The sequence below is a fragment of the Mesoplodon densirostris genome, chromosome 6 (assembly GCF_025265405.1).
Source record: "Mesoplodon densirostris isolate mMesDen1 chromosome 6, mMesDen1 primary haplotype, whole genome shotgun sequence".
Lineage (NCBI taxonomy): Eukaryota > Metazoa > Chordata > Mammalia > Artiodactyla > Ziphiidae > Mesoplodon > Mesoplodon densirostris.
In genome coordinates, this window is record NC_082666.1 from 14,235,435 (window position 1) to 14,250,712 (window position 15,278).

At 48.0% G+C, this 15,278-nt stretch overlaps 1 protein-coding gene across 4 annotated transcripts in view; it reads left to right on the forward strand.

Moving 5' to 3' along the window:
* The window catches only part of CDK5RAP2 (CDK5 regulatory subunit associated protein 2), a 185,412-nt gene that overhangs the window by 101,688 nt on the left and 68,446 nt on the right, over window positions 1–15,278 (forward strand). For all 4 annotated transcript variants that reach the window (XM_060100621.1, XM_060100623.1, XM_060100622.1 and 1 more), the window contains exons 17-20: window positions 64–173; window positions 2,291–2,419; window positions 9,577–9,672; window positions 11,476–11,663. In XM_060100621.1, the coding sequence (XP_059956604.1) occupies window positions 64–173; window positions 2,291–2,419; window positions 9,577–9,672; window positions 11,476–11,663 (523 nt within the window). The remainder of the gene's footprint in view (window positions 1–63; window positions 174–2,290; window positions 2,420–9,576; window positions 9,673–11,475; window positions 11,664–15,278) is intronic.

Here is a 15,278-nt window from a genome sequence, read left to right on the forward strand (position 1 = left end):
GGAAGGATCTACTTCTGATGTTCTTTTTCTCCTCCTCCCCATTTTTTTTTTCTTTTGGTGCAGAAGAACCATTTTCATTTTATAGTGATCAAACATCTTATCTGAGTATTTGCCTTGAAGAGCACAATCGGTTTCAAGTGGAACATTTTTCTCAAGAAGAGCTTAAGGAAAAGGTATTGACCTATTAACTTTCAGTGCTTTGTTGGTTATTTGTTGTCTCTTGGGTTCCTGATCAGAGGCGTAAGATTCTGAAAGCCCTTCTTACCGCCTCTCCTCCCTCTCTCCCTGCCTGTCTTTTTTCCCCTTGATGTACGTTCCCTGGAGTCCCTACCCCGTGTCTGATGCACGCCTTCTGAGGCTTGAGGACCCCACCCAGGCTCCGTCTCCCCTGGGAAATGCTCTCTATACCCCCTAGAATTAGCCACCTTTCCCTCAGGTCATTTTCCTCTCTTCCTGTACCTGACTGCATTGATGTCCTTCTCATACTGATCTATAATTATCTGGTTATTCTTCTGTATCCCCACTAGGCTGTGAACATCTTAAAGCGAGTGAGTGTATCTTATTTATTTCTGATTTCCCAGTGCCTGGCACACATAGTGGGAGGTAATTGATGCTCTTTGAAAGAATAAAGGTTCAGGTTTGATCAGTAAATCTTTTCTAAAACTGGAAAGATTTTTCAATCTGTTGATCATTGGTGTGGTTCGAGTGGCTTAGTATTTCAAGGTTCTAAGGGCCATTGATAAGAATAGGAAGTGTGAGCTCAGAGGACACTGTGAGTTATTATAAAATTACGATCTCTGTGTGACAGGTTCAGTTTCTGTCTGGGAGTAACTCACATGCCGGTAGAGTAGACAGACATGTGAAGCAGCAGTGGCAGTGTGGAGTGCGAGGGTGGCTGTAATCGGCAGAGGTGCGAGGTTTAGGGCTATAGCCGAGGAGGAGAGGTTAGCTGTCGGGGGTTGGGAGGCACTCACTGGACCCGAGGAAACTTCTCAATAGAAGTGAGACCTGAAGTGGTTTTGGAGGTTGAATAGGAGTTTATCTAGTTGGAAGGCTTTTTCAGCAGAGAGAGAGAGAGAGGAAAAAGAGCAGGTGTAAGATGCAGAAGAAACAAGAAGGAGAACTATAAAAATGTTGGTGTTTTGGGAGGAGTGGAACAAGAAGCACTGAGGCATCTGTTAGTGTTTCGAAGATGAAGAAAACAGAGATGGTAACAGCCACTGCTCATACCTACTATGGTTGTGTTAAGGGCAGGAGCTAGTTCCCTTTGTCGGCACTTAGTGAATGTTTGTAGAATCAGAATGTTTTCTTCTTCCCTCTATGATATAGCCTCCTTGAGGTTGGGTCCGATTTGTGTTCATGTTTTGGTGCGGTGGACACCTGCTGTGTGTGGTCAGGGTGGGATTTCCCACTTTCTTTGAGGGGCTAACGATGACCCCCTTAAGAAGGGTTTGGAAAATCACTAGCCATTGTGATTTGAAGTTTGCAGGGAATGAAGGTGGTGTCTGCTCAGATGCTTTTTATGTACCTGGCCTCACAAGACCTGTGCCTTAAGGAGGAGCACTGGACCGGGAGTCCAGGCCCGGCTCTGCCTCTGTGCGGGCAGCTGCCCCTGCCCACATGACCGGGCGCTTTGGCTGTTGTTATATGTCACTTAATTCTCCAGGCACCCCAACTCTGGGACCTTGGGCAGTGAACTTGTTTGTGTCTCGGGCTTCTTGTTGTAAAACAGGGACAGTCATACCGCTGTCCACCTCCTCGGGATTTTTGTAAGGAATGATTGACTAAAGCTTGTGGGAGTATTTTAGCAGCCGTGAATTGCTTTATAATTGAGGACTGTTGTTATTATGGACAGTGCTAGAGAGGTGTAGAAAGAGGAAGGCGGATGCTGTAAAATAAGCCTCTGACAAGCCTCAGAAGTTTCAGTCTTGGGGGATTTTCCTCCAGAGGGTCTCAAGTACAAGACAGAGGTCATATTTGCTGTCATGGACAGCGTACTTAGACCGTGCCGAGGGCGTGTGCTGTGACCGTGATCACGTTTAGTTCTCACGGGAACCCATTCCACAGATGTAGAAACGGAGACTTAGACCAGGCAGCTTGCCCAGGATCTCTTTGCCTTGAAGTCTGGCGCTGGGGTTAGAATACAGAAATGCTGGTGTTTTTCTCACTGTACCCAGGGTAGCCTGAAGCCTGGAATCAGGCCGCCTGACTCTCCGTGACTGTGATGCAGGACGTCTTCTCCGTAGCCGTGCCCGTGGGTAGTCAGTCCTCTCCTGCTCTTATCTCCCAGGTCGCTGACCTTATCCAGCTGGTGAAGGAGCTGTACGCGGACAACCAGCACCTGAAGAAAACTATTTTTGATCTCTCCTGCATGGGTTTCCCGGGAGAGGACAGGCCTGAGTCAGTAGATCAGATGGAGGTAAGAAACAATATTCTCGTCCTCGCGTGCTAATTACAAAGAGTAACACCCCCCCCCCAACACGTCTCCAGTCTGCATCTCTTCTGGGGAGGTCTCTGTTGAAACTCCCTTTGCCGTGGACGGGGTTTGAGGGCCCTCTTAGGTCAGCAGGTCTGTCGGAGCATTCCGCAAGTTTGGGTCGTATCTGCGTGGACACACTCGATGTTCTGTGATGCTTTGGACTCCAAGTCCGGCCCTGGGATCTGGGCTGTAGATGCCACATCTGGATGATTGGTCTGGTCTCAGGGGCCTGGAGAATTGCCACATCACCCACATAACTTGGGTAGTGTAGATGCAACATTAATGAACCCATTACCATGGAAAAACAAACGAGAAAACATACTTTTCGTTTACTTTTTGTTTTAACCCTCTAAATGCATCCTCTCACTCCCACGGCATCTGGCTTCTGGATTTGACCAGACGTGTGCAGTTTATTCCCACGCGTACCCAGGAACCCCTGCACTCTGCTGTGTACCGACGACCCGACAGGGAGTAAAGAGTCGGTGTCCCGTGAGCCCACAAATTCAGCTTCCTGACCATGGGAGTTTTTTCCACTGGTGGCATTTGAAAGTCTAGAAGGGCCACGGAAGGTGAAATCTGGTGTCTGCACTAAAGAGCATGTGGTTCCTGGGCTTTTGTACTCACTGAGGGTGTGGGCCCGTTCCATGAGCCTACTCCAGGGAAAGCGGAAGGAGCCACTTCACCCTGTGACTCTGGCTCTCTGCTCATCTTTGTGGTGTGTTGGCTCCGATTTTCTCTGTTCTCCACTCGACTGCACAGTAGGGGGCCCTGATGTGTGACAGCGAGGAGGAGCTGGCCATTTCCTCCCTCTGGCCCCTGCCTGGCCTGACGCTCCCCCAGGAAGCGCCTTGCTCCATGCCTGTGTTACGCTAGTTAGTTTCAGAAGACTGGAACTGTTCTCATCATGAAATGCACTAGGGCCTTTTGTACTTGGATCCCCCAGAACCTTCCTGGTTGAGGTTGTCTTGAACTCAACCTGGCATCGTGCCAGGTAAATGGAGGTCTCATTGCCACACCATTTCTGGGGAAAGATTTGTCAGCCTTAAGCTGTCTCCTCCCACCTTCAAGGTGGGAAGCGCTCAAAGGTGTTCATGCTGGGCTCTGGCCATCTGCTCCCTTGGAGAGAGGGAATGTTATTGAGCTTAGCCTCCAGATAATTTTGAAAAACAAGAATATCTGCAGTCCATTTAGGGAGAAACAAGTCTCTTGGTTTGTTTTTTCCAACGGTGGCATTTTTAATAAGCAACCCATTCGTCACCTGCTTCATTTGAGTGTCAGATGGCGAGTGTTTGTTCATTTGCCCTTTGAAAGAAATCTGTTAAATGTCCTATTATATCCTTTGGAGAACCGAGGGATTTTCCTCTTGCCACTCTGAGATCTTAATAGCAGCCGATTCAGATTGGAGTCATTCGTCAGGTTGCACATCAACTTGATGTTCCCTGTGAATAGCCGTGTCCTTTGCAGCACAGGCCCCGTCTGCCCCGGCACGCGACGGGAAGATCCGCACGGGCAGGATGGTGCTCCCACGCTAATCCTGAGCTGCGGGAGGAGAGGTTGTTAGGGGTGAGGGTGGGATGGCAGCACGGAGAGGCTGCTGTTCCCTGGGAGTGTGTGTGGCTCTCCTCGGATGAGCAACGAGGCAGAGACAAACGGGAAATGCCTCCGTGGTCCACAGCCTTTCCTGGGCAGCAGGGCTTGTGGAGTAGGGGCTGGCACTGCTCCAGTGCTCCGGGAGCCTACAAATCAGAAAAGGGAAAAAAAAAGACAGCAAATATATTCTGTATTTTTAAAATTCAGTAGTTTTTCCTCCAATATTTAATTAACCCACAGCATTGCCTAAAACGTGGAAAATAAAGAAATGACCCCTAATCCTGTCACATTAAAACACAGTTAATTAACATCCTGGAATCTTTCCTCCTCTATTTGTGTATTTGAACATGTGCGTGCCCACACACAGTACATACACAGTCCTGTTTTCCTGTTTCTTTCCAGTGGCTGCTGTATTATAACCTCTTACGCCATCTTAGGGATGCTAGCTGCGTCACTGTTGTTGGACTTGTAGATATTTCCCGTGATGCACTATTTTAGATTACCTGATGAGTGTCTTTGGACACAAATCATTTTCTGGGTGTAGGCTTTTTTTCCCTTAGACCGTGTTCCCAGATGAGTAATGATTAGGTCAAAGGTACAGACACAGATAGATATGTGTATAAAATAGGCACGTGATTTATTTTCGTATTACACCCCCCTGCCTCTGCAACTTTTAATTCAACAAAGGCTATAAAGAGTAGGAGGCCCTTGATTCATTTTGGCAGCTGTGTCTTTAAAACGGTGGCCCTGGGCTGGATTCCCTCCTGCTGGGCACACAGCGCTTATTCCCTGCATGCGGGCACGTCACTGAAAAACCAGCCAAACCAACAAAAGGCCAAGAACAGGCATCCTTTTATTTTAAAGTACATCAAGAAAAAAAAGAAAAAATCTGTAATGAGGTTGCCCCTATTTCCTTGTATTTATTTACTGGTTATAGTTTATGTATTACAGAACGGTGTGGTTGAGAATTGCCGTTCAGGAGTGATTTGAGTGGACTGCAGTCGGGGGTGGGGTGGTGAGCATTGTAAGCCATGAGCTGTGTGACGTGCAGTTGTCACCCCTGGGGGGTGGAATTCGTGGGCGAGCGCTCAGAAATGCTTAGTCGCTGTCATTACTTACTTACGTTGTCATTTTTAGGGGATGGTTAGAAAACTGATTTTTTTTTGCATGGAGAGGAAACATGGATTGAGGGGCATAATTTAATTGAACTCAGATATATGTAGGGCTGTCCTTTTGAATAAGAAATAGACCTTGTGTGACTCAGAGGACAGAAGTGGTACTCAGAAGTAGAAGGTGCTTGTTACCATCTGTTATTAGCAACAGAATAAAATTTGGTTTGTCAGGGGGCTTCCCTGGTGGCGCAGTGGTTGAGAGTCTGCCTGCCGATGCAGGGGACACGGGTTCATGCCCTGGTCCGGGAAGATCCCACATGCCGCGGAGTGGCTGGGCCTGTGAGCCATGGCTGCTGAGCCTGCGCGTCCGGAGCCTGTGCTCCGCAACGGGAGAGGCCACAACAGTGAGAGGCCCGCGTACCGCAAAAAAAAAAAAAAAAAAAAAAAAAAGGTTTGTCAGAAGCAGATTGAATTTCATTGAAAGGAGGAAGTTTCTAACATTTTGACTTCATAAGTTATTATGAGTTGTGCCCGATTTATAAAGCCCTTGGCACCGTGCCTGGCATGTAGTAGGCACTCAATATGTAAAACACAGCTATTTTAATTTTACTTTTTTAGTAAATTAGCGGCAGAGTTGGAACTAAACCCTTTTCTGACTCTATTCAGTGTTGTTTTAGCAACACCATAGGGCAGTGCTTCTAAAGTTTACCGTGCGTGTGAATTTCCTGGGGACCTTGTTAACGTGAAGATTCTGGCTCAGTGAGCCTGGCACGGGGCCCGGGAGTCTGCATTTCTCACAAGCTTTCGTTGCTCCAAAGACTACACTTGGAGTAGCAAGACCGGGATAATCCTGAAAACCTGTTGGTTCCAGCTGTCCTTTTGAAAAAAGTCTTGATTCATTTGTTTGTCCTTTTAGCAGTGTTGTCTTGAGCACCGGGCCCTGGTGTTAAAACTGAACACAGACACGGTCCCTGCCCCGTGGAGTCCGTGATGCAGAGAAGCGGAGCTTGGCGAGGGCCTGGAGGAGCGCACGTGGGCGTGGAGATGGGCCCGGCCTCCTCTTCTGAGGTCAAGGGAATTTCCTCCTGGAGGAAGCAGGGGGCCTGCAAAGGTCAAGAAAGAGTAGCTCAAGAGGCAGGGGGAGAACCAGGCCAGTGCAGTTGTTAGGGAGCGATGCTTAGGGAGGGCGTGCTTACAGTGTCACGTACCCTGAGGAAACGAGAAAAGCGGCTGGGAAATCGTTCGTGACCTGGGCAGTTTCCGCAGAGTGAGGGGGACCGAGGCCACGTGGTGGCGGATGGAGGAGCGATGAAGGTGGGGAAATGAAGGAAGAGCCGGTGGGCGCTTGGAAGTGTGGGGCACTTCTCCAGGTGGTGGTGGGCCCGAAACAGAGCCCACCTGCAGCGACGCTTCGGTCTCTCTGGGATGTTGTCTTTGAAAACTGATAAGTCACACGTGGCATGCGGGACATTTCTCTGTGTCCACAGCATTGAATTTCTTGATCATTGCTGGAAACTGACTTTTAATTTTAACCACATCAGCAGAGGTAAAGAGAAATGAAAGAGAATTTTTATTTCAGTCTGTTGAGTCACGGTGTGGTTGTGGTTCTGGAAGTGAAGAATAACTCGCATGCTTTTGCTGCGTCAACTGGAATGACATGGGTTAATAGTACTCTGCTTGGCTAAACTTCAGGGAGACCCTTCTCTGATCCACGGGGTTGGGGAGGAGCGCCTCGCTGCCTCTTCCCTGATCCCAGGAGGGTTGGTTCCATCTCCTGCATTAGAAGGTCTTGGGGAGCTTTCATGAGCAGTTTCTGGAGAGCGTTGGCAGCAAAAGCCACGTTGCAGAAGGTGAGGATGGAGAGTTCTTTCAAGAAGCTTGGAGAGAGGCAGGCAGCACTCAGTGGCCAGAGCTGCTGATGAACCAGGAAGGAAAAACGTAGTTACTTTGCTTTTTTTCAGATGAGAGTGGCTTTTCCCCAGCATTTATTTATTTATCTATCTATCTATTTATTTATTTACATCTTTATTGGAGTATAATTGCCTTACAGTGGTGTGTTAGTTTCTGCTTTATAACAAAGTGAATCAGTTATACATATACATATGTTCCCATATCTCTTCCCTCTTGCGTCTCCCTCCCTCCCACCCTCCCTATCCCACCCCTCCAGGCCGTCACAAAGCACCGAGCTGATCTCCCTGTGCTATGCGGCTGCTTCCCACTAGCTATCTACCTTACGTTTGGTAGTGTATATGTGTCCATGCCTCCCAGCATTTTATTATGAAAAAATTCTAGCAAAGTGAAAAGAACTTCACGGTAGACACCCATATACTCACCCCTTAGATTCTACTATTAACCGTTCCCACCAGCCATCATATCTTTTTGATAAATTTTAGTATAAATCACAAACATCAATACGCTTCCCCCTAAATACTTCAACATGTATATCTTTTCCTTCAATATGTGTTTATAGTTATTTTTTCTTTTAAGTTTAAATTTACACACGATGAAATATAGAAGTCGTAAGTCTTTGTTTGCTAAGTTTTACAAACGTATGTACCTGTGTCACCCAAACTTCCATCACGATCCCTCGTGTCCCTTCTAGTTGATTCCCACTCGCCCCCGCTCCAGCCGCTCTTCTCATTTTCTTCCACCATTAGTTTTGCCTGTACTAGACTTTCATAGAAACGGAGTCATAAAGCATCTTCTCTTCTGTGTGAAGCTGCCTTCACTTGGCGTGTTTTTGAGATTCATCCATGTTGTTACGTGAATCAGTAATTTGTTCCTTTTTATTGCTAAGTAGTATTCCATTGTACAGATATATTCTAATTCTTTGTTCATTCTGCTATTGATGTACATTTGGATTGTTTCAGGTTTTGGTTATTATGATAAAAGCTGATGTGACCATGCATATACAAATCTTTATGTGGACATACGTTTTCATTTCTCTTGATGAATACCTGGGAGGGGAATTCCTGGATCATAGGGTTATTAGCTTTATAAGAAATTGCCAGTACTTCTTCTAAAGTACTTTAACATTTTATACTCCCGCCAACAAATTTGATTGTCCTAGTTGGTAACTTGAGCATGTTTTAATAATGAGGGAAGAAACCAACAGAGGGAGAGAAGTTCCTCATCCATATTTAGAAACTTTTATGCCTTAGGAAATACACTTACACATGTTTAGCCTATTAAATGCTTGATAGTGTAGTAAGATTTGTAGACTCATCAGTCCTCTTTGATCCTGATTAGGATGGTTGGGTTGAATGTATTCTGATCCTGGGAAGTTTTCTATAAAAGACTTTGTGAAGTCACTTTGCTTTGTTTTGTTTTTCTTCTTCCAAAAAAGCATTTCTTTTGGAAGGAAGATCAGAAAAGTTTAACTTGGGCTCGGAAAATTATGGGGTGATTGACTAAATGTGGGAATTCATGAAATCACGGTATGGAGATAGAACCTTAGATATGTCATATGTACAACATGCCCAGCAGGCGGCTGGGACTCAGCTCATGTTTTAACGCTTTGGTGCAGTGGTCAGTACTTCATTGGTGAGATGAGGTTTGGTACAGTTTTTGAAACAGCGTTGGCTACCTTCCCTCTCACTTTTTATTTGGTTAATCCGGGTGTCTCATGCCTAGAATTTTCCCTTTTCCAGAGAGCTGAGATCTGGCCCTTTTGAGAACACTGAATTGTCTGTTCTGTAGAATGCAAACTGCAGAAGCTTTGGGGTTTACACTTCTTTAGAGCATTAGGGATTTACTCAGTCTTTAGAAATAACTCTCCTTCATTTTCAAAAGCATAAAGTTATTGTCAAGGAAGCTTGATACTCATTAGAGATGAGGACTTTTTTGTCAGCAAAATGGCAGTGTGGCTGAGACTGCCCATCTCAGATGTGTGACAGTCCAAAAAGAGGTTTATCCCCTGTGCTAAATAGAAGGGATGCATAAATTGGGCACACCATAAATTTCATTTACTGCTTTCTCGCTATTTGAGAGTTTCAATTCCATCAATAGCTGTTTTCCAAAATCTTGTTACTTTTATATAATCTGAAGGTGAATTCAGCAATGGCAGGGATGGGAGCAGCACACCGGCCAGCACAGTCAATTTCCAGCAGCTCAGGAAGGCCATGCGAGGGCAGGGGGAAATGGCTTTACTTATTTCTTGGGGAATTTGTCCTTAAATTATGCCTGATCCCAGGCAGCTGTGTGTGATTTGCCAGAACTAGCAGCTCTGACTTTGGCTAATTTTTATTTCATGGCTTTGGCATTTGTCTCTGCCTCTTTTTTTGGTTTGTTTTTTGTTCTGCATCTTTTAAAAAAGACATCACCGACTTATTCATACATATTCATGCTGCACTCATTTTTGGGTTGCATTTTCACACCATTCCATGCTCCATGTAGCTTCTGGCTAGCAAGGAGGACGAGGACTCGAGCAGAAGTGGAGAGGATGACAAGAATAATCTGCTGAGTGGCGAGTGTCTGGATCAGAGGAACAAGGTAGGAACATCTGCCCCTCTCTGTGCCCAAGCCCGCCTCCAGCCTGGAACGAGTCCGACGGGTTTTCTGTTCCTTCCATCTGTGTGGAGTGCCTGCCGTGTGCCAGCGGGGAGCAAAGAGAGGAGGTCTGTTCCTTTCTGGAAGTTACAGACGGGGTGGTAGAGCCAGTCATGAACCAGGAAAACAAACATACAGTTGCACATAAAAACGAGGCTGTTACAGGAGCATCGCAGGCATTGGACACTGGACCTGGGCAGCTCTTTAGAGCTCTAACCCAACGCATTCATTTTACGCGTTGGAAACTGAGGCCTAGGAGGGGAGATGGTTTATCTGGGGCTCCGAGTAAGGCAGTGACAGAGCCCTTGTCTCTGGACTGCTGTGAACTCCCAGGTCATCTGTGTGCAGTGTAAGGAACCACTGATAGAGCCAGACTTTCCTCCTCTGGGTCCGTCTGCAATGTCCCAATCTGAAACCCAGCTTAGTGTCATCTGGGCGTTGTTGAGAATTTCACTCCAGGCACACTGAAGTGAACATTTGGAGCAAATATTCTCCAGGGTTGAAAGAACCGTAAAGACTGGGATGTGGTGGGAGACAGGAGGCTGCAGATTGGGCGTTTGTGGGCTTCAGGGTGTTCAGGTTCGTGGAATCTTGAGTGAGAGATCATTCTCATGCGCGTTTTGGAGCGCAAAGCAGTTAAAAGTGGGGGCTCCAGAATCAGGTCTGATTATGAGTCTTGGTCACGATCTCTGTGACCTTGGGTTAACCCTTGCTTAACCCCCGAGTCGGAGTTTCCCCATCAATGAAGATAATAACACCGTTCCCTGTGATATTTAAATAGAAGGTATGTACTAAGTGCTCAGTAAATGGTAGCAATTGCTCTTTTTATTATTATATTCTAGACTTTTCCTTCTGTGGAGGTTGCTTATTTAGGTGGATTTAATAACTAGATTGGTGGCAAACAAGACCCTATAAATGACAGCTCATCTGTGTGGGTCTTGTCTTCCGTTTAAAAATCTTCATCATTTTACACATGTGGAGAGAGGGGTGTGATGGCCAGTGTGTATATCACCAGCAGTAATGAAGTCAAGAGGAGTTATTTATAGACTGGTAGAAGAAATTTACAGCTTTGGAAAGCAGGAGAAAGAATGCTAATTGCAGCACCACAAGACATGCCCAGCACAGGCTTTAACTAGATGTTTCCTTGGTACCACTCCTCTGGGACCCTCAGTGACCCAAGAAGGTGGATCTGTAAAGAACACGTCTCCATGGGAATTAGGAACTCTCCACCGTCCTGATGAGACAAATCAAAGTCACAGTAATTAGGATGTGTCTGTAAAGAGGTTGGCTTTCTGATATATAATGAGGAGAATACACTGCAAGAAGCATATAATAAATGTCCAAAGCATTGTTAATGGCAGTTAACAATGTTCCGGACCCTTCTTAGAAAGAATTTACAGGAAGTAGGCCGTGGGCTGAGGGAACAGAGCTGTAGCAGGTAAGACACTGCGCCAGGAACTTAAGTGGGCCAGCCATCTCATTTTGTTCTCGTAGCCGCCATGGGAAGTGGCGTTACTGTGCCTAGTTACGGATGAGGAAACTGAGGGTGAGAGGATGTGACGTAAACATCTCCGTGGCGTCAGATGAGCGTGTGTGGGCCGCGTGCACCCTCCCTCTCCCCTCATTTTCTCTCGGGTTTACTTGCCCTCACTCATCACTGTTTGTCTCCATCCTTTCTCTCTTTTCCACGTAACCCCCTTCCCCTCCTTTGTAGTCCATTATCTGACCACATACTTTAATTTGCAGATTATGGAGGTCAATTCCAAAGGGGGCTGCAAAAATGGATATTTAAGGCACACAGATTCCAATATTTTAGACTCCGACGGAGCCCACAAATCCGGCTGCCCCGGAGACCAGAGTCTGGAAGAAGGCGAACTCCTGAGCCTGCTTGCCCCGCTCTTCAGCGAGAAGGCCATATGGTTACTGGAATCCAGGTAGACATGGGGCCCAGGCACTGCAGTTGTCTCTGGTTTGAGGGGAGAACAAACTCATTTTGCTAAATGGATTTAGATGGTGGTGCTGTGTAATTTAACTGGGAGAGCTCCCGAAATGGCTTGGAAGGAATCTTGCCAGTCATGCAATTAAGTAATTAGGCTGCCTGCCTTGGCTACGAGGGGACCTCATTCAGCAAAGCCGCATGCAAGACCAGCATAAAGAGGAGAGAGAAAGCTTCCTTCACAATTGTTCCTGGGAGCCCGGAAAGGGCTGCCTGGCTGTCAGCGCGAGGAATCAGCCCTCCCGAAATCCCTTCCACTTTCTACAACAGCTTAAAAAACTGCCATTGTACTTGTGACTCTGCTGTTTTTTGTTGAGCTTGAACTACAATTCCCTTCTCATTATATCTGCCGAGAGTCTTTCCTATGTGAGGAAACACTACAGGTTGTTTTCCTTTAAACAAAAAAGGAGAAATATTCAGTACATTTGTATTTTTAAAGTTAGTCCTTTAGGAGCAGATTTCCCTTCTTTCCAGGCCACTGTAGCAGCTGCTCTGGGCTTTGGAGCCAGAAGGAGCTGTGCTTGCTTTCCTGTCTCAGTGCCTCTGTTTCTCTGACCACTTCTTGGGGTTGCTGTGAGGAGTGGAAAAACTGCTGTTCAAGGAGAATGGCTGACATGTGGCGTGTGTTCAGTGAAACCTTTCGTTCTCCTCCAGCACAGACAGAGAAAGGGAGCTGGTACCACCACCCAGGACAGCTAGCAGGAGCCTAGTAGTTCTCATGTCCTTGGTGGGTTCAGCCTCGTGGACGTCTTTTCAGCTGAAAAAGGATGGTAGTGTTCTGTGAGCTCCGGGAGGCTACCCTCCCCAGCCCCTGACACCTGCTTAACATTTTTCTAGCGTGAGTCCTCATGCTAGGGGGACACGCCCAGTGGCTCTTCTGGTATATTATCACAGGGAGTTGGGTGACCATAATGACACTTGAGAAGTGGAGGATTTCCTCAGCATCAGGGGCTCCTGTGTTACGAGTTAAAAGATGCACCTCGCTCTCTCTGAGGACCACCTAGGAATGCACTTGGGTGATGTGACCTGGGAAAGTACAGTGGACTGTGGTGGGAGTGCAGGGAATTGGGGCCCACGTGCTCCCTCCTGGCAGGGAGGAGCTTTTCAGCCCCAAATCATGGTTGTCATGCCAGCACGTGGCCTCAGAGCTTCTAGTCTTTCAGTAGAAGCCCAGAATTTGTCTGCTCAATCTCCTGATTTTTGAAAATGTAGACTTCATTACAGTTTTAAAGAAAGCGCTTTACGGGCTGACACTCTGCAGGCAAGCTTGGGACATCAGCCATTCAGTTACCTGTTCCCTTGTAGGTGTGTCTGTTCCATTGGCTTCCAGGCCATCGTGGGCCAGTTCTAGTGTTAGAAAAGGCTTTCTTAAATGCTGGCCAGGATCTGCTGCTCTGATCCTGCTCTCTGTGCAGCTGCCTTTCATGGTGCACTGCTGAGCCCCAGGATGGCAGGGTCATGGCTCCCAGGGCCCTCCTGAAGGCCCAGCTGTGGTCTTTTAAAAAGACCGCTTGGGTAACTAGGATTCTCATTGGCCAGGGAAACACTACTTTTCTGCCCAGAAAGTCTCTCCAGGAGTTCAGTGTTTTGATCCCCCAAAAAAGCAGGGTATTAGAGTCAGACAGACCTGTGCTCCAGTCCAGCTGTACCGTTTAGACCTTGTGACTCATCTCCCCATCTTGGTTTCCTCACCTGTAAAGTGGGGGGTGATGATACTTATCGACCCTGTAGGGATCTTGTGAGGATGAAATGAAATAATGTGTGTACATATGGATCCAGGTTGGTATTAAGTGGGGCTTTGGTGATATTACTGCTTAAAATGCGCCTGGCCAGTTACTCCTACCCTTTCCCGTTACCCTCAGATAAGATTCATACCATATGCAAGATACGTCGGCCAGCCCGTGATTCAGGCCTCTGTGTTCATCACTGAGCCCACGTCTGATACCCTGATGTGGAGTGCGGCAGGCTTAGGCCTGAGACTCAGGCCTCTGAGCTCTTCCACCCTCTAGCCGTCCACCCTGGGGCCTAACAGGCTAGCAGAGTAGCTGGGCCCCAGGAGTAAATCTGATTCAACTTACCCATCCACTGGGATGGAATAAGGAAGCACCGTAGCCTCATTAGCTGTCTTGCACTTGACCAAGCCGAGCACTCGTTCACCGGGGCTGGAGTGAAGGGTCAGCTCGTGGAGGACGGGCTGGCCGGCCCTGCTCTCCCATGGTCTTCACCGTGTGTGTGGTTCCCAACCCTCTCTTCATGTCCTTCTGGTTCGTTTGCCCCATTCCCTAGAGGACATGGTTTAGGATTTATTACCTGTGTTTCAGTCTTTGTAGCTAAACTTAGGTGTGACATTTGAAAAAGTCTAAAAGGGGAGCCCTTGGGGATTTTTTTTTTTTCAAGGCTAGTATTACATTCTTGAGCCATACCTAGTAGATGTAGAGAAAATAACTCTCCTAAAAACGTGGGTCTGCTCTTCTGGGCATGGTGAACGGACAGGTAAGGGACCACCAGAGCGTGGAGCTGGCGAGGCGTCTGAAGACGTTAGCAGAGAAAGAGCCAAGGAGACTTGGGTGTGCGGGCTGCAGGGGAGAGGACGTGGCTGGTGCTTGCAGGCAGATCCTGTGTTACAGAGGGACTGGGTCTGTGGGCTTCAGACAGAAACCCGGGGTCCTCCTTTTTTTTTTTTTTGTGGTACGTGGGCCTCTCACTGTTGTGGCCTCTCCCGCTGCGGAGCACAGGCTCCAGATGCACAGGCTCAGTAGCCATGGCTCACGGGCCCAGCCACTCCGCAGCATGCGGGATCTTCCCGGACCGGGGCACGAACCCGTGTCCCCTGAATCGGCAGGGGGACTCTCAACCACTGCACCACCAGGGAAGCCCCCGGGGTCCTCCTTGATCCTCCCCTTCCCTTCACCTCCCAAACCCAAGTCCTTACCCTCCACCACCCACATGTGCTTCTCCCATCCCTGTCTCCTCCTCTCCACTCCTCGCTTCCGTTGCACTTCTCCGGCATCCCCGCAGTTGCCTCCTAACTAGTCCCCTGCAGCCATCCGTCCCCCTTCCAGTCTGTTTTCCATGCTGTATCCAGAGCGGTTACTTAAAATGCAGTGAAGTCACTCCTCTACTTAAGACCCCTTGGAGACGCTCCACTTTTCTTGGGACCAGAGTCCTTAGCACAGCCTGCCGGGCCCCGTGTGATCTGGCGACCCCCTCCTTCGGCTCTGTTCACACTGTCCCCGGCTTGCTTTCTGTGCTCTGGCCCTGGAACACAGTCCTTCTAGTCCCTGGAACGAGACCCCTTTCATCTCGTTTCAGAGCCTGGGCACGTGCTGGTCCCTCCGGATGGGCACTCACGGTTGCTTCCTCCGCGCTCCCCTCCCCTGAGCAGGTCAAGGTCGTCAGCTGGGGCGGGGAGAAGAGAAGCTGCCGAGCGGTGCTGAGCGCTCATTTTGAAATGAGTGATGATCAATACAAAGTGTGACCCGTCCCGAGAACGCCTGTAGCACGAGTAGCTGACCAAGCCCAGGTCTGAAGGCAGGGTTGGATAGGACAGGTG